Below are 19,542 nucleotides of genomic sequence, written 5' to 3' on the forward strand. Positions count from 1 at the left end.
AAACTTGATCACCCAAGGTCTAATCCCTATGCCCATGAGTTCTCTTTTCCCTTAGTCAAGAAAGTTACTTCATTTATCGCTTTTATTATTCTGCAACTGCATTAGCATTAATCATTAGTTTAGAAATCTTTTAAATCACCGGTTGCACTTAGATTAAGTGAGTACTTGCATTCTCAGTGCTATGAAATCCCTTAGAATTGGTTCGACAATCTTTTATACTACATCATTTGTCTTAGGAACCTTGAAAACTCCTAACTTCACTCTTTGGATCACTTAATCTTTGTGTAATGTTGCTCTAGTAGATCTACCTTGTTTTTATTTGTTTTTGCCTAGGTAGAGTATTTTTTAGATTCTACTTTGTAAAATCTGAACATCATTATTATGATATTAGCATTCTTAGCCAGTGCCGTGAGAAGGATTTTAGGGGTCTAAAGCGAGTTTTAAAAATAAATTTATATACTACTATGAAAACAATTTTCTAATACGATATATCACATTCGGCAAATACATAAGTTTAACACTTACGAGAATAAGTTTACTACGTAAATATGTTATATTATGTCATATAAGAAAAAAATATATGGATTCAGAAATTGAGTTATTCGATTCTCGTAGAAATTTTTTTTAGAAATAAGTTTAAGCAACTAGACTAAAAATTATTTTAAATTTTGGGGCCCTAGAAAACGTAATATTATTCAGGGGTCTAAGGCGAATCTGTTACCTTTTTCAATACACTGTAAGCACGCATCTGTTCTTAGCAAAAAAAAAAAAAAAATGTTGTACGACGAAGCTTTCATTTATATATTTGCATGGCAATTTTTTTTTTTTTTTTTGCATGGCAAGTTTATTTGGCGGCTGTGGACTTAATACACAAGTGTTGTGATTTACTTATCTTTTGATAGTCATGATATATTTATGAACGTGATCATTTTTTGTTTTATGAGGATTATCTAATATATATCTTTTGATGGTATATATTAGTACTTTTCGGCTTCATAAAAAAAAAAAAAAACTGTTCATAGTATTAAGAAGACATATTAAATTTATAATAAATGTATTAATTTTTATAAATATATTTTTTAATAAAGTTACTATTTGTTATCATTAAATAATATAAAATTTACAGAATACACGAAAATTCTATATTTGCAAAACAAAATTTTCCCCAAACTTTTTAGTGGAATTAACGGAGGTAGTATCATGAAACAAAATGATAAATGGGTGAAACCTATACTTTTTTTTTTTTTTTTTTTTTTTTTGTTAACCAGGTGGAGGGTTCGGGCCTTCGGCCCTACTCCCTCCCCCTAGGCCCGGGGCCAGCCTGCGTCTGTACCGGTTAAGGCCCTGGACACTCCTTCCACGGTGGATCGAACCCAGGAGCGCAACAGCACCAACGCCTGCGCTTAAACCAACTGGGCTGCCACATCCGTGGTAATGTGTATGAAACCTATACTTAGTTCCACCATTTTCTTCGAGTTCCAACAATTTTTGTAGTTCCACTTCGAGTTCTAACACTCTTTACTCCAGTTCCAAATTCGAACAATCTTCTTTATGGTATCTCCATCCCCATTTCATTTTTTTTCTCTAAAATGGAGTAAAAGTGAATATGAAATAAGGAATACTCCAACCCAACTTTATATCTCACTCCATAATGGAATTTACTCCATAAATGGAGTAATCTATTTTTTTATTGTTTATCACTACATTATAGAGTAAGAAATGGAGTAGGGTTAGAGCATTTTTACTCCATATTGATTTTTATTCCATTTTAGAAGAAAAAATGGAGTTTTAAGTTGAAGATGTTTTTATGCGCAAAACTTACGTAAACAACAGCTTTGGCTAATTGGCTTCAGTAGTAGGTATTGTCTCTTTGTAAAAAAATATGGGGGACCATGATTAGAATCCACGAAAATTTCAATAACTGTTTGTATACATGTCTTCATGTCTTAAATGACAAGAAAACTGATCAATGTGCTTAATAGATAAGTCTAGAGTTAATTTGGTCTGTCACAAAAAAAAAAAAAAAAAAAAAAAGAGTTAATTTGGTCTGGTTAACAAAAGAAACACGTACGTTATATGCAAATTAGTCTTTAAAGCTATGTGGCTAGACAGAATATGAACCCTCAAAACAAGGACTAATATATACCATCCCTTGGAAGATTTTGGCATGCAAAAACCATAGTGGTACAGCATATATCTTAGTATGTAATTGTCCTATATACTTTTGAAGATGAGTACTCTTAAGTTTTATGCCTTTTTGTTGGTGCTTTGATGGTTGTAAATATCAAAGCTATGTTTATCCAAATAATGTTATAGAGATTACCGTGGGCGAAGTTATAGAGATTACCGTGGGCGAAGCTTGATTCGAAGGCTTTGAAATGAACGTTGAAGTTTCAAAGACAATTTGATTTTGGTAATGTCCGAGAGAGTTAAAATTGATTTTGCGTCTTGAGCATCAAGTATCTTAATTAATTTTAATTACCTCTTAGTAACTTTCAAGGGAAATAAAGGACACTAGGAGACGCAGAATAGTCACAAAAGGACAACAGAAGAAAGTATTGGCCAAGAAACGTCTTCTTGAACGTAGTAATCTGTCTTTTATGTCAACAATATTATGTGTTGCTTGACGTCATGTACTACATCAGTTTGTCTTATACATCTTATATAAGCCAACGATCAGTCGATCACACACCCACAACACAAGCAAAACAAACTTGAAAGTTGAAATCACTATGGCTTCCCAAAACTCTCAACAAGTTCATCCTCCTCTTCACTTTGTTCTCTTCCCTTTCATGGCTCAGGGCCACATGATTCCCATGGTTGATATTGCAAGGCTTCTGGCTCAGCGCGGTGTGACCATAACAATTGTCACAACTCCTCACAACGCAGAGAGGTTCAAGAATGTATTCGACCGTGCCATCGAGTCTGGTTTGCCCATCAACGTAGTGCATGTGAAGCTTCCATATGCAGAAGCTGGGCTGCCAGAAGGAAAAGAGAATCTCGACTTGCTCGACTCGATAGAGTTCAGAGTACCTTTCTTTAAAGCAGCTAACATGCTAGAAGAGCCGGTCCTGAAGCTACTAGAAGATATGAAACCTAGACCAAGCTGTCTAGTTTCTTCTTTTTGTTTGCCGTACACAAGTAAAATCGCCAAGGCGTTCAATATACCAAAGATCGTTTTCCATGGATTGTCTTGCTTTTGTCTTTTGTGTATGCATGTTTTACGCAACAATCTTGAGATCTTGGAGAATTTAAAGTCTGACAAAGAGTATTTCTATGTTCCTAGTTTTCCTGACAGAGTTCAATTCACAAAGCCTCAATTCCCTGTGAGCACCAATGAAAAGGGAGGTTGGACGGACATCTTGGACGCAATGATAGAAGCAGATAACACATCTTACGGTGTAATCACCAATACATTTCAGGAGTTGGAACCTGCTTATGTCAAAGAGTACAAAGACGCTAGAGATGGAAAAGTATGGTCAATTGGACCTGTTTCCTTGTGCAACAAGATAGAAGACAAAGCTGAGAGGGGAAACAAGGCGGTTATTGGCCAAGAAGAGTGTATCAAGTGGCTTGATTCTAAAGAAAAAGGGTCGGTGATATATGTTTGCCTTGGAAGTATCTGCAATCTTCCTCTCTCTCAGCTCAAGGAGCTAGGGCTAGGTCTAGAGAAATCTAAAAGACCTTTCATTTGGGTCATTAGAGGTTGGGAAAAGTATAATAAGATCGCTGAGTGGTTATTAGAGAGCGGTTTTGAAGAAAGGGTCAAAGAGAGAGGGCTTCTCATAAAAGGATGGGCACCTCAAGTGCTTATCCTTTCACATCCTTCTGTTGGAGGATTCTTGACACATTGTGGATGGAACTCAACTCTAGAAGGAATCACCTCGGGTGTTCCATTGCTCACATGGCCATTGTTTGGAGATCAGTTTTGTAACCAGAAGCTGATCGTGCAAGTTCTTAAAGTCGGTGTAGGAGCTGGCATTGAAGAGGTAATGAAATGGGGTGAAGAGGAGAAGATAGGAGTATTGGTGGATAATGAGGGAGTGAAGAAGGCAGTGGAAGAGTTGATGGGTGATGGTGATGATGCTGAGGAGAGAAGAAGAAGAGCCAAAGAGCTTGGAGAATTAGCTCACAGAGCTGTGGAGGATGAAGGAGGCTCTTCTCATTCTAACATCACACTCCTCTTACAAGACATATCGCAGTTGGCACAATCCAAGAATTAATTACATCATTTACAAAAATACTTGCTTAAAGTTATTAAAATAAATGTTACCATTAATGTTTTTGTTAAGTAAACTTTAATTTATCATTCCTCTAATGTATTTTATCATAGAAAAAAAAACAATAAATTTTAAAAATATTTGCATGGCCTCCTTTTTAATTGATGTAGATTTTTGATGCTTCCTAAAATAGACTAGTTTAATTTGGCGCGGCTGTGGACTTGATACACAATAGTGTTGTAGATTTGCTCATGTTTTGATGGTCATGATATATTATCAACCTGTAGTAATAAATCTTCTTCCTTTTTTGTTTCATGAGGATTATCTTTATTCTTTTAATCTTTAGTATCAATGAAACAAATGGGTGAAACCTGAACTTAGTTCCACCATTTTTTTTCAGTTCCAACAACTTTTGTAGTTCCAATTCGAGTTCTAACACTCTTTATTACTCCAGTTCCGAATTAGAACAATCTTTTGTAGTATAGGTCACCTGTGTGTTTTGTGTCTGATATAAACCAAAAAGCTTACTTCCTTTTAATTTAATCTCTTTTAATCATAAGTTAAACTAGACGCTGCCAGCGCGGATATGAATTTTCAGTTTTTAATTATTTATTTTATTAAATGATGTATTTGTAATATTCGTTCATATTATATTCATTAAGTAAATGTTTTCTTTTTTGCATCTTAAACTATCTATTTTTTTACGAATGTGTGATATCATATAAAAAATATATTTCATTAAGGTAACTGAAAAATACAAACAATAAAATAAGAAGTTTAAATTCATCTAATCATATTTCATTAATGTAACTGAAAATACAAGTATTAAATTAGGCAGTTTTATTCGTTTTAGGATATTTCATAAATGCAACTGAAAAAGACAAGCAAAAAAAAATAAGGAGTTTAATTAATGAAGTAAATCATTTTTAAATGAATACTTCTCTTTTAATAATATAGATATCGGAAGGGTGATCTTTATCGGATACATGACAATGGTTACACGACTTAGGCTTCAATAGAATATTTTACTTAATGGGTTTTAGAAATACATAGTTTTGATGATATTCCATTAATTCATTGGTTTTAAAGTTTTCCCTTTCATATTTGGTTTAAGGGTTTGTCATTTCTATTAAGTTGTATTCTTACGTATCCAAACACTTATGGTAAAATATCCTAATTAAACTCTAACTATAGCTCTAACTATAGTCATGTATCAGTGTATCTTTTTAGAAAATATGGGGGACCATGATTAGAATCTCCCCCTAAAACTACTATAAATGTCTTAAATGACAAGACAACTCATTGTGCTTAATAGATAAGTCAGAGTTGGTCACTTGGTCTGGGGTGTTGTTCCTTAAGACCATGATTATAGGGGTTTCTTAAGAGAGATTTTAGTGTTAAAGAGAGATTTAATTAAATCAAAACAAAAATAAAAGTCTGTTACCGATCCTTAAGGAAGGATTTTGGAAACCGATTATTAAGATGGTTTTTACCCCACATGTCAGCTTCCCATCGCAAATACATTTTTTCTCTTTTTTTTTCTTTTGTTTCTCTCTGTCTTCTCCGACGAAGATGAGAAGCAACCGCTGCGATTTGTGCTTTCTGGACGCATGTTTGCTCCGACCAAGGTCTCTGATTACATCTGTTACGATCTCAAACAGAGGGAATTTCTGACGGAATTTGTCAGGTTTTAGAAAAAAGGTTGGAATTTTTCTATGTTTCTCGACAAATTAAATCAGCCTTAAAACCCTTGACGGAGTTTCTTCTCTTCGCTTGGAGAACAGAGGACGCCGCTCATCGCATCGTACATGTAAGCTCTTAATCTTTATTGTTGATTGAAATTCTTATAGATTGAAAAATGATGAGGAAGACTGATGAACGGTTTGAGTTTATGTTTTTGCTGCAATAACGAACTTAGATTAGAATTTATAATCTAATTTTTAAGAATAATTACTTCATAGCTTTGAACCTTAGGAATGTGTCAGTATGGTTTTGGAATGTAGAGAGAAAGGAGAGGTGTGAGAATGAGTCGTGCAGCAGCTTCAAAAGGGAAGAAGAAGGGAGGAGTTTCCTTCACCATTGATTGTTCCAAGCCTGTGGATGACAAGATCATGGAGATTGCTTCCTTGATTTCCTTTAGAGAAGTTTTTTTCCACAGTTTTAGTCTAAGATGCTTAATTGATTTCCTTTTCTGCTTCATTGTGACATAACCTTCGTGTAAACCGTTTTATTGAACCAGCAGAGATTGAAGGATGGCAACTTTCGATAGTCTCTGTTTTGGATGTTTTAGACATCACGCTCTCCCAATCTTCTCAGGTAAATAAAAGTGTTGTCTCGTCTCTAGGCTTGTTAAAACATATACAAGTACATCCTATAACAGACAATAGCAACTGTTTACTTTCCAATTGAAGATATCTTCAAGGTGATCGTGAGTAAACTCTTACGATTTTGGTTTTGCAAATTTAACTCATATACATTGAATTTTGCTTCGGTCAGCTATAGTTTTGGAATGTATTTTTTCTCACTGAAATGTGTGTGGTTGGTTATACTTGTTCCCTTCCAGGAATTGTGGAAGTTGATATTTTGCTATTAATTGTTGCAGAGTACAGTTTCTGGTCTTCCCATGTTTCATCAAACTATGCTGTCGTCTACATCTAAACCAATCCCAGTCGCGCAGCTATCACATCGTTGATATCTTACTTGCGGAATCCTGTATGAACTTCATCCAAATTCGCAGAAGTTGATACTTTGACCAATTACATGTCTAAAAATCTAATGTTTCCTGCAGATTATCCATATTTGTGCTGCTAAAGTGCTTTCAAAGTTATATGCCATGGCAGAATCATCACAACTCTATATAATAAGCAAAGCAGGCTTTGGTCTATACAGATTTGAAGGCCTTGTCTAATCGGATTCTGACGTCTGTGTAACAATATGTTGACAGCTTTGTGTCCAACCTGCTTTTTCTGAGTTGTTAGCACAATATCAGTCTTGCAATGATCTGAGATTATGTTTAGTTGAGAGTTTGGACAACTTGACATTGCATCTTCGTTTGTAGTGTTCTTCTCTCCTACTCTATATAAAGTTTTTATTCACCAAGCATTTTAATCACAAAGTTTTCTTCTCTCATTGCCTCATTCTCTCCTTCTTCTTTCAACAAAGTAATCACAAATCATTTTACTCTCCTATTCTCCTTCTCTCATTTTAATCACAAAGCATATTAATTACAAGCTAAATTTTTTTTTTAAGAAACTTAAATTAAGAAACTACTATTGTAGTACAATAATTAGGTGATTCTTAACTAAGGTCCTTAACTAAAATTTAATAGTTAAATAGTTATTAAAGTGTATTTAAGAAACCTTAAGAGTTTCTAAGGATAATCATGCTCTAAGAAAAGAAACACGTTATATGCAACTTAGTCTGTGTAGCTAGACAGAATATGAACCCTTAAAAAGGACTAATATATACCATCCCTTAGAAGATTTCAACATGCAAAAACCATAGTGGTATAGCATATCTTAGTGTATCATCGTCCTATATACTTTTGAAGATGAGTATTCTAAGTTTTATGCCTTTTTTATTGGTGCTTCTGTTGTAAAAATTATATTTATCCAAATTTAAACCCTCAAAACAATTACTATAATATATTCTATGTTTATCCAAATTTGGTTTTTGAGGCCGTGAACTCTACGCTATCTTTTCGTTGTAGTTCTCAAGAATATTACTCCAGTTCTTTTTTGGCTTATAATTATATGAATACAAAACGACACGTTACTGCCCGCCACGGAATGTACTTGTGAACCATATTGTGTTTTGTAATGAATAAACCAACTTGTTATTGTTCTCTTCTACAACACTTTTTATTTTATTTTTCTTGATTTTCATTCTTTTCATGAGTCTATAAATATACATATATGTAAGCAGAGCAACTACACTACACATACACACAATCCAAATCAAAGTAAACAAAAAAATAAACTAAAGAGAGTTTCTCATGGCTTCCGAAACAACCCGACAATTTCATCCTCATCTTCATTTTGTTCTCTTCCCTTTCATGGCTCAAGGCCACATGATCCCCATGGTCGATATTGCAAGGCTCTTGGCTCAGCGAGGTGTGACTATAACCATTGTCACAACACCTCACAACGCTTCCCGGTTCAAGAACGTTCTTAACCGGGCCATTCAGTCCGGCTTGCCCATCAACGTTGAGCAGGTGAAGTTTCCATCTCAAGAACCGGGTTCACCTCAAGGACACGAGAATGTGGACTTGCTTGATTCATCGGTGCCGTTAGCATCTTTCTTTACAGAAATTAATATGCTCGAGGAACCGGTGGAGAAGCTCTTGAAAGAGATTGAACCAAGGCCAAACTGCATAATCGCCGACATGTGTTTGCCTTTTACAAACAGAATCGCCAAGAACTTTGGTATACCGAAGATCATCTTTCATGGCATGTGTTGCTTCAACCTTCTTTGTCTACACATCATGCGGCAAAACTACGAGTTTTGGGAAACTATAGAGTCTAATAAGGAGTACTTCCCCATCCCAAATTTTCCAGACAGAGTTGAGTTCACAAAAGCTCAGCTTCCGCTGGTAACTGGTGATGAAGATTGGAAAGAGATTTTAGACGGGATGATTGATGGGGATAACACTTCTTATGGTGTGATTGTCAACACGTTTGAAGAGCTTGAACCAGCTTATGTTAGAGACTACAAAAAGGTTAAGGCAGGTAAGGTATGGAGCATCGGACCGGTTTCCTTGTGCAACAAGGTAGGTTTAGACAAAGCTGAGAGGGGAAATAAGGCGGCCATTGGTCAAGAAGAGTGTTTCAAATGGCTTGGTTCTAAAGAAGAAGGGTCGGTGCTATATGTTTGCCTTGGAAGTATATGCAACCTTCCTCTGGCTCAGCTCAAAGAACTAGGGCTTGGCCTTGAGGAATGCCAAAGACCTTTCATTTGGGTCATAAGAAGTTGGGAGAAGTATAAAGAATTAGATGAATGGATCTCAGAGAGTGGATTTAAAGAAAGAATCAAAGAAAGAGGTCTTCTCATAAGAGGATGGTCGCCACAAGTTCTCATCCTTTCACATCCTGCTGTTGGAGGATTCTTGACACACTGTGGATGGAACTCGACTCTTGAAGGAATCACCTCGGGAGTTCCATTGCTCACATGGCCATTGTTTGGAGACCAATTCTGCAATGAGAAACTGGCTGTGGAGGTATTAAAAGTAGGTGTGCAATCAGGTGTTGAAGATCCCATGAGTTGGGGAGAAGAGGAGAAAATTGGAGTATTGGTGGATAAAGAAGGAGTGAAGGAAGCAGTGGAAGCATTGATGGGTGATAGTGACGAAGCTAAAGAGAGGAAAGAAAGAGTCAAAAAGCTTGGTGAATTAGCTCACAAGGCTGTTGATGAAGGAGGCTCTTCTCATTCTAATATCACATTACTCTTAGAAGACATAATGCAACAAGCACGAATCAAGAATTGATTGTATGTTGCTCTTGATCGGATCAAGTCTATGCATGTAATATATTAGTTATTAATTACTCAAGATTCAGCTAGCAAACTTGTATTAAAATAATGAAAACCAGTTAGAAAAAGAAAATAAAAAGACCCACATTCTGATAGAGTTAACCAGCCAAATGCTAATGACAACAAGCACATATTGAACGTCGTTTCTTCTTTCACTATAATCGTAGTATCGTACGTGTCACGTGTGTGATTTTCCGCCATAACATGTTATTTTTTATGTGGACATTTAGTTGATTCAATAAATTCATATTAAAGTCATCTAAAGCAGGTGATTTATTATCTTGAGATTGTATATATTTTACGTAAGCGTGCATGGGAGGCATTGTTATACCTAGATCGCATGGTTATGCCGCATAACTTATGCGACAACGGTAGACGTCTATGTTAAGAACACATTACATTAAGAAACCAAGGGTATTCTTAACAGTTCAATGAAAATATGTAAAACTGTCTAAAAGTTATTTGCTATCATTTTTAAATTATAATCTCTTTCAAATATTTTGAAGTAGTAGAGTGTAGAAACACCTGTTTAGGCGGTCCTTGCTTCTGAGGAGTTCAACTTTGATATTGCTCCTAGCAGCTCCTCAGAGCTCAGACTTATCAGCAGATTATTTGTTTCCGTGTGAATTTGACAGGACCCATTTCCCCACCGCCCCCGTCACAACGTGGAGCTTTATTACCAGCGGCTAATATATATATTTTTTAGCTTACGGCTTTTAAATGTTATCACTTGTTAAATGGTTTAGTAATTCAATTTACTTACATTTATTTAGTTAGTTTAATTTTCTAACGATTTACCAAAATATTACCTGTCAAAATAAGTTATGTTTTTATCACTTATTTTGTTTTTCAGATGTTATTTTTGATATGTATAGAATATGTAGTTGTCCAAAGAGATAAATAGAGAATCCACGTTTGAGTTTTTTCGTTAATTTTGCGGCTGTGAACACTTTTCACTTTATTTTCGACGTACTCTTGAAGATATTCTCCTATTTGTTTGTGGCTTATGAGTACAAAAACATGTGAGTGGGCCGCCACGGAACGTGGCTCCCTAGTTTCTGTGTGTTTTGTAAGCAATAAGCCAATTTTTTTTTTTTTTTTGTAACTTAGCAATAAGCCAATTTGCTTACATGTTCTCTCAAACATCGCTTTCCTTGACTCTCTAACCTTTTCTTTTTCCTTTTTCATGAGAAAACCGACAAATCAAAATAAGACCAATACACTTAAGAGAATTCTTCATGGCTTCAGAAATAACCCAACAATTCCATCCTAGTATTCACTTTGTTCTTCCCGTTGATGTTCAAGGCCACATGATCCACATGGTTGATAGCACGGCTCTTGGCTCAGCGCGGTGTGGCGGTAACGATTGTCTCGACGCCTCACAACACAGCGAGGTTTAAGAATGTCGTAAGCCGGACCACCCAGTCCGGGTTTCCTATTAGGCTGAAGAATGTGAAGATTCCATATCAAGAAGCTGGTTTGCCAGAATGACAAGAAACTGTAGATTCGCTTGATGCTATGGGCGTTTCTCGACAGTTGATGGATTAAAAATATGGATCTAGTCAAATTCAGATTTGTCATGGGTTTAAAGATAATTGGCGGATAGTTACATCATTTTATATTAATTAATTATTTTCAAACTATCGCTATCAATGTGAGAGTTCATTCTTCATCAACATATGTGTTTTTGTCCATAGTAAACTATTAATTTTAAGTAGTTTGTGTGTTTGTAACGAATAAACCAATTTGTTATTGTTCTCTCTTTTTTCTTTGGTCAAGAACACATTACCTTTTGTTATTTCCTTGTCTCCCAAGTTTCTTGCGGAAAACTCATCAACAATAACCATTACTTTTTAGTTTTAAATGTGATGATTAATCTAATCAATGAAAGATCGGAAAATCAGAACCATGACAACCATTAGAGCAACATTATCGGACAGAAGTCCTTAAAATCTTTTTTTCTTTTTTTTTTGTTTTATGGTTTCTTTATTTTTTTTAAAAGAAATCAACCAATCGCGGGTCACCATTTATCGTGGAACCCGCAAACAGTGCAGATGACGCAACAAGGACGTTCCGTATTTAACGATTTCTCTGCCAAATCGTGGTCCCCCTCCCCTAAGGACACCAAGACCTGCAATATTGTTGCTCTTACACATCCTACAAACTTTTCTTTTTTTTTTGTCAACTAGACAATCCTACAGTTTTTCACATGTAGACTTGTAGTTTCAATAGTGACTAATATAACACGGGCTTTGAAATTATCTTACTAGAAGGCCCAATAATAAATCAAGCCCATTAACTATAGTTGCACGAGATCCAAACCATCTGAAAGATTTTAATCAGAAAAGGAACCCAGTGCGGCGAGTCACCGGCGAGGGACGTGCTCGTCGAAGAAACTCCTCCAACCTCATAAAGTTTCATCCTTTGAATCCCAAACTCGCAACCCGTAAGCTTCGTTAGAGACTCTTATCTCTATTTCCATCTGTGTGTTGTCAGATTTCGTTAAAAGTAGTGAACTTTGCAGAAGCTAAGAGACGAGGACGAGCAAGTTAGTTAGCAATGGAAAGCGATAAAGAAGAGCAAATGGTGTTCTTGGATCGTACAACCCGAGCTACACGGGGTAAACGGTAAGAACAACCAACTCGAAACTAATTAGAGAAAAGGGTTTCACTTCACTCTGAGATTGTGTGGAATCTTTAATTGTGTTTTTGTAGAATGACCAAGTTGGTTGATGATGAAGTAGAAGAAGATGAACAGTTTTGGAATCAAGAAGCTCTTAAAGAGGTTTCCTTTATATAACCATATACCCTCTTAAAGATGATTATGTATGTTGTAATTTATGTATCTTGGTATCTGCAGGAAGAGCATGATGATAACTATGAAGCAGAAGCTGAAGTTGCTGATGAGTTTGACAGCGACTTCAATGACGATGTAACTACTTTGTTCCTTGTCTTGTATATTAAGTACTTTTATTCATCAAAGTGTTCTTAAAACGTCCTTTCTTGTTTGCCTTATGGGGGAATAGGAGCCTGAACCTGAAGCAGTAGCAGAAAACGAAAAAGAAGAGAGGTTTGAGTTTGAACCATCCTCCAAGTTCATCTTACGATTGCTATTATGTATTATATCATCTCTCTTGTTGCAGGGATGTGCCAAAGAAGCGGTTGATTTACCCTGGCAAAACAGCTCCAAAGAAAAACAAGAAGAAGAAGCTAGTTTCTAAGCTCGAAGACACTCCTGAAGATGAAGAAACGGGAGACAAGGAAGAAGATGAAAAAGAACCGAATGAAACACAAGAAGATATGGAAAGTGAGAAGGTCATAAGAAAGTCTACTCGGACTTCAGTGATTGTGAGACAAGCAGAGAGAGATGCACTGCGTGCTGCTATACAAGCCACAACAAAGGTTTTTTTTTTCTTGTGCATTAGCTATTTTTCACTAATGGCTACACAAAGGTTTGAGCTCGTTTTATGTGCTTGTTGTAGCCGATAATAAGGAAAAAAGTAGGGGAGGAGAAACGAATGACGCAAGAAGAGATGCTTCTGGAAGCTGCTCAGACAGGTTTGAGTTTTATTATCTGTTTCTCTATCAGATTCAGAGACTTGGATGGTTAAATTTTTTTTTTTTTTTTGAGGCAGAGATCATGAACTTGAGGAATTTAGAACGTGTATTGGCAAGGGAAGAGGAAGTGAAAAAGAAAGCGATTGTGCATAAAGATGTTTACAATGGTCCTCAGGTTCGGTTTCTTTCAAAAGATGGTAAGGTCTCCTGTAAGAACTGTATTTGTAGGAACTGTATTTGTTTAATCTCGTTGGTTCTTTCCAGAAAAGTAGGAACTGTATTTGTTTAATCGGCAACAACTTTACTTGCAGGATGCAACTATTTAGAATTTTGTAATGGTGCATCATTCAGTTCAGAGATTTCTACCAAGTCTGTTCCATGTAAGTACTTTTCTCGAATTGTGTTTGTAGATGAACAGAGATGTGTTATGTTACATGTAGTCCATATTATTATCTATCTTTACTTTAGTTTGTTTTTTCTCTGTTGCAGATCCAGAAAAAGCTGTATGTGTGATTACTGGATTACCTGCCAAGTAAGAGTCTTTCTGTTCTTCTACTTTGTCACTAAAACACACACACAACTAGATTCGTTTTAGCTCTGTTTAAAGAAGCTAACTATGTTTTAGCTCTGCAATGTGACAACAAGCATTCATTATTTATTTTGTTTATGGGTGATACAGGTACCGAGATCCAAAAACTGGTCTTGCTTATGCAACTCTAGACGCCTTCAAAGCGATACGAGAAAGGTGCTATTTTGATACCAAATGTTGTTGCATACTTCACCTTATAAAACTAGTCCTCGTTTCTTATTCTTTACTCTTAACTAGGGGAAACATGTTCTCTTTGACATTATCGTTTTACTTATCTTATGTGTTCCATACGTCTTATGTTTTTTTTTGGTTCTGTGAAGGTTCATGGACGAACACAATGGCTTGAGAAAGAAAATGGAGATGGGAGATCTGTTTGAGACACTTACTGCTGCTAACGGCTTTTCTGCAAAACGAAAGAGAACAATGGTTCCAAAGACAAGCAGATCATTTTCTCTTAGAAGCTCTGCTCGTTTCTGTAATTTGGAGACTCCAGAAGCGAGTGAAGATTCAGAGTCAGATTCTGATTGATAACGACCTTCCCTGGTTGGTTGGTATATAGGAAAAGCTTTTACTTTCAATCTACATCATCATGAACTAACAGTCATTTGGACCATCTCTAGCGGCTGCTGCTGGTGGTCAAAGATGCTAAGTGAGATGTTTTGACCCAGAAGTGAGATGAACATCATGTAGCAAGTTTTCATGATCAGAGCTTGAACTGGTAACAGCACTCTCCTAGTAATTGATCCTCCCTAGCACAACCTTGTAACCTTCACAGAACCAGATAGATTGTTACTCTCTTATATTTTGATGACCTTTGCAAAAATCCATGTAATTTTAACATCGAATGATTTTTTTTTTTAAAATATATTACTTGGATTCAGTCAATCCAAGGCTTATCCTTGTATAGTATTTATATAAAATAGCATATTTATGTTTCTACAAATAAATCCAACAAAAAGGTTCATAGAAGTTATATTAATGAGGGGACTAGTTCAACAACAAAATAAAATACAGTGAAAACATTACAATTCAAAATTCAGCATCACTCATAAACGATAGGATAGTATCAAGTTTTATAACAGATATATATATAGCACAAACACACACAGATGGAGAGTAAATCAAAAACATTAAAAGGCAAATAATACAAACCAGGAGAAGTGAAACTATAAACCAACACAAGTTGAAAATAACTCTCAAAGGGAAGAAGATACACACATCATCTTCTTCTTCTTATTCCATCCCACTTAGAAAGAAATGCCAAAGGATCCGAGCGAGTTGCCCTATTCATAAAGATAGGAGAACCCACTTGCTGAGACAGCGGGTTCCTAGCTTCCTTAGGTTCTTCATAGAAGAGCCAACACCACCTGTCATATTCTGGTGTTGTGGAGCGAGGGTTTCATATGATGCTTTTATGCTCTCTTTTATAGACCCGCACACATAGTTACCTACATGTCCATCGTACGCTAGCAAACTTTCCAATTCCTGAATATATCGTTGTTACGATTCGATTCGTCGATGATCAACTTAAAAACCTCACACCACTCTCGATCTTTGTCACTCGTTTGAAAAAAATCACAAAAGAACATAAAGTAAAGATACGAGAGATTGTTCTCCCAGTGTTCGTCCTCGATATGAAGAGTTACTCACTGGAGCCAGATCAATCCTGACAATACACTCAGAAGAAGAATCCAAGCTCAAACACGAGCTACAATGGCGATGAGATCATCTCTCTCTCAATCGCTTTTTCTCTCTATTCTGTTACAAGAAGATGAGTCAAACATTGACCTTTTATACCGTTGAAGATGGTCAACCTCTCTATCGTGACTAAGAGATTTCTCTTGGTTTACGGCTCCCGGTTCAAATCAAGTTGCTAAACCGGGCTTCACCTTCTTATATCAATCCGTAGATCCGGATACAGAAGACTTGAATCACAAGACGATGCACCTTCAACACTCCACCTTGATTTAAGTCTTCTACAGCTTATGTTCTTCTTCTTCTTCACGTATTGCCAATACTTGGATTTAACCTCTGGCATTGTTGACCTTTTTCACTATCAACAGGTCAGTTTGAGAAGCTCCAACGCTGCCTCAAACTTCTGCACTGGTATGCACTTTGTTAGCATATCTGCAGGGTTCTGAGACGTGTGTATCTTCAACACCTCTATCTCGCCTTCCTCCACAATATCTCTGACAAAACTGTACTTCACAGCCATGTGCTTGGTACGTTCATGAAACACTTTGTTCTTCGACAAACTAACAGCCGATTGCGAGTCACACCAGACTGAAACCTTCTGCTGCTCAAAACCCATTTCATATAGTAACCCTTTAATCCATATTGCCTCCTTTATAGCTTCTGATAAGGCAATATATTCAGCTTCTGTTGTAGACAAAGCCACCACTGGTTGAATGCTTGACCTCCAACTCACTGTGTTCCCACCAACTGTGAAAACATAACCACTTGTAGACCTTTGTTTATCCAAATCACCAGCAAAATCAGAGTCAGTATAGCCTTGAACTCTGAGACTAGCATCACCTTTGGTGTAAATCAGATTTAGATCAGCTGAGCCTCTCAAATACCTCAGCAGCCACTTCGTGACTAGCATCACCTTTGGTGTAAATCAGATTTAGATCAGCTGAGCCTCTCAAATACCTCAGCAGCCACTTCGTAGCTTCCCAATGAACACTTCCAGGTTTGCTCATGAATCGACTCACCAGTCCAAGAGCATAAGCAACATCCGGTCGAGTTCCAACCATTGCGTACATAACGCTACCAACTGCACTGGAATACATAATCTTTTCTGTATCTATGCGCTCATCAGCATACTTCACTGAAGCCAGCTTGAAGTGAGATCCCATAGGCGTAGCAACTGCCTTTGCATCAGACATTCGAAACCTTTTAAGGACCTTCTGAATATATCCAGATTGACACAACTTCAATGTATCTTGCTCTGATACCACTTTGTTACGATTCGATTCGTCGATGATCAACTTAAAAACCTCACACCACTCTCGATCTTTGTCACTCGTTTGAAAGAAATCGCAAAAGAATGTAAAGTAAAGACACGAGAGATTGTTCACCCAGTGTTCGTCCTCGATATGAGGAGTTACTCACTGGAGCCAGATCAATCCTGACAATACACTCAGAAGAAGAATCCAAGCTCAAACACGAGCTACAATGGCGATGAGATCATCTCTCTCTCAATCGCTTTTTCTCTCTATTCTGTTACAAGAAGATGAGTCAAACATTGACCTTTTATACCGTTGAAGATGGTCAACCTCTCTATCGCGACTAAAGAGATTTCTCTTGTGTTTACGGCTCCTGGTTCAAATCAAGTAGCTAAACCGGTCTTCACCTTCTTATATCAATCCGTAGAACCGGATACAGAAGACTTGAATCACAAGACGATGCACCTTCAACAATCGTTTTGAGAAAATTAAAACTATATATCATGTGATAATATTTAATTTACTAATATTTTACATCATCACTCTACATTTGAAAAACAAAATGATGGGTTGAGAAATATGAGAATCTTCCAAGGGATATGCCATATTTCCACCGCTACCTTTTCACTTCAGCTTCAATCACACTCACATGAAATATATCTTTTTGTCATAAAATCATTTTGCTTTACTTTCTTGCTTTCTTTTAGAAAATGGGATCCGATTTCATTAGTTATCTTGTTTAATGAATACACTAATAATACAATACCTACGCAATTAAACAAAAAAAGAAAACAAGTGTGAAAGTTCATAAATCCTAAGATGGATTTAAAGTATGCGATGCCTACAAACCATCAAATAACTAAAATATCGGGCATGCATTTTTTGTCTTTGTTATTCTGGTTCGTATTCTATACCTAAGATAGTTCCATAAACTATTAAACATCAGACGAATCACCATATTAATTACTTTGGTGATGATCAATTCTTATGTTGGTGATTCACGTTAATATGCATCAGTGGATGTTTCTATGTGAGAGTGACTGGTTTTTGTTTACTTTGGTCGTTAGTACTTTTGGAACTCTGGTGTTAACCACTATTTTTGTATTTCATTTATGACTAGTGGTATTCCGGCGCTACGCGCCGGGTTCATATGTTTTGTTTTCTGATAAGTTGATAATTTGATCCATTTGATAGTGATTGGTGATAGTAGTATATTACTTTTGTTCTGTAGTTGGTTAAATCAAAGAAAAATAGCATAAATAAATTTTATAGATTAATAAAATAACAACGTAATAAATAGCTGATAGTTGCATCAAAGTAAATATAATTTAACTTAAAACATAAAATAAAATTGATTTTCCAAAATAAAGCACGTAAATGCACGTGTTTGTTTGTGATTATCCTCTTAAAGCATCAAATTAAGGGTTCCACTATTGATGTATTCGTTAAATATTTGTCTCTGTCTCCGACTCTATTTTGAATCCACTAAGTGAATTTTTTTTTTTTTGAACATTTTTGTGCATTAAATTAAAAGGATAATGTAGCAAAAGTGGTAAAGACCCACTGTAATACACACATGAAAGAAACCTTAAAGAACCCATGTGCCCATGAGACAACACAACCCATAATAAAGAAAGCCCAGTAAGTTAAAAGAAACCCGCTAAGTGAATTTTTAATCATGGTACATCATTGCTCAGATTTGAATTGATAAATTATCCAGATATTCTTTTCCCTCTTCGAAATAATGATGTGAGCAAAGTAACTCGTGTATTTGTAGTAGGTGACCTACGTTCTTTTTCGGGAAGAAGTTGGTGAGGCTATAGAGGTGAAGCGCTTGAGAAAAAGCTTCATAATGACGTACACGATTAGGTGCGATAAATCCTTGCATAACAAGGCATGTGGATGTTTAAATTAATAATAATTTATATTTATAATATAATGTACAAAATGATGAATATTATTTAATTTCTACAAATTGTTTTCAAATTCAACTCAGCAGTACAAAAATTATGATATTTATTTGACATATTTTATTGAGAGTGTTTTCTTACTGAATGTTATTATTGGTAGTGCTAAATCTTTATTAATATGGCTTAAGAAACTTTCCAATGAAACCTTTTTATATATGAGAGATTATTTCATATTAATGTTTTTTTTTACATTTATGATTTAGAACTTTCATTGTTTTAAGATATTTTTATTAGTTAAACTTTCTCTTTTAAGAGAATTTACTTTTTATTCTAAAAACTCTCTTTTTGAAAAATATAGAGAAAACTAAATAAATGAGACCCTTTTATATGTTTTTAACACCTTTTAACAATTTTGAACTCATTTATGATATTTATTTGACATATTTTACTGAGAGTGTTTTCTTACTGAATGTTATTATTGATAGTGCTAAATCTTTATTAATATGGCTTAAGAAACTTTCCAATGAAACCTTTTTATATATGAGAGATTACTTCATATTAATGTTTTTTTTACATTTATGATTTAGAACTTTTATTGTTTAAAGATATTTTTATTAGTTAAACTTTCTCTTTTTAAGAGAATTTACTTTTTATTCTAAAAACTCTCTTTTTGAAAAATATAGAGAAAACTAAATAAATGAGACCCTTTTATATGTTTTTAACACCTTTTAACAATTTTGAACTCATTTATGATATTTATTTGACATATTTTATTGAGAGTGTTTTCTTACT

At 35.5% G+C, this 19,542-nt stretch overlaps 3 protein-coding genes and 1 long non-coding RNA gene across 5 annotated transcripts; all 4 read left to right on the forward strand.

Moving 5' to 3' along the window:
- Positions 1-2,060: 2,060 nt before the first annotated feature.
- Positions 2,061-4,372, forward strand: LOC106337769 (UDP-glycosyltransferase 73C3-like). Its single transcript, XM_013776892.1, has 2 exons — positions 2,061-2,413; positions 2,490-4,372. Exon 2 carries the CDS (start codon positions 2,733-2,735, stop codon positions 4,221-4,223), a length of 1,491 nt encoding a protein of 496 aa, XP_013632346.1. The 5' UTR covers positions 2,061-2,413; positions 2,490-2,732; the 3' UTR covers positions 4,224-4,372.
- Positions 4,373-5,538: 1,166 nt separating this feature from the next.
- LOC106339971 lies at positions 5,539-7,328 on the forward strand. Of its 2 annotated transcripts, none has more exons than XR_001269274.1 (4): positions 5,539-6,030; positions 6,206-6,536; positions 6,823-6,932; positions 7,009-7,328. It is a non-coding gene; the product is annotated as an uncharacterized LOC106339971 (long non-coding RNA). The 2 variants fall into 2 exon arrangements; XR_001269273.1 differs by having other exon boundaries at positions 5,540-6,030; positions 6,224-6,536.
- Positions 7,329-8,139: 811 nt separating this feature from the next.
- LOC106337199 (UDP-glycosyltransferase 73C1-like) lies at positions 8,140-9,843 on the forward strand. Its single transcript, XM_013776264.1, has one exon. The coding sequence runs from the start codon at positions 8,215-8,217 to the stop codon at positions 9,700-9,702; it is 1,488 nt and encodes a 495-aa protein (XP_013631718.1). The 5' UTR covers positions 8,140-8,214; the 3' UTR covers positions 9,703-9,843.
- Positions 9,844-12,092: 2,249 nt separating this feature from the next.
- Positions 12,093-14,744, forward strand: LOC106337128 (SWR1 complex subunit 2). The gene is made up of 12 exons (XM_013776175.1): positions 12,093-12,192; positions 12,271-12,373; positions 12,461-12,530; positions 12,606-12,677; positions 12,772-12,815; positions 12,889-13,147; positions 13,228-13,303; positions 13,381-13,500; positions 13,615-13,683; positions 13,793-13,835; positions 13,983-14,048; positions 14,213-14,744. Exons 2-12 carry the CDS (start codon positions 12,306-12,308, stop codon positions 14,418-14,420), a joined length of 1,095 nt encoding a protein of 364 aa, XP_013631629.1. The 5' UTR covers positions 12,093-12,192; positions 12,271-12,305; the 3' UTR covers positions 14,421-14,744.
- The last annotated feature ends 4,798 nt before the right edge of the window (positions 14,745-19,542 follow it).

The sequence above is a fragment of the Brassica oleracea genome, chromosome C4, assembly GCF_000695525.1.
Source record: "Brassica oleracea var. oleracea cultivar TO1000 chromosome C4, BOL, whole genome shotgun sequence".
NCBI lineage: Eukaryota > Viridiplantae > Streptophyta > Magnoliopsida > Brassicales > Brassicaceae > Brassica > Brassica oleracea.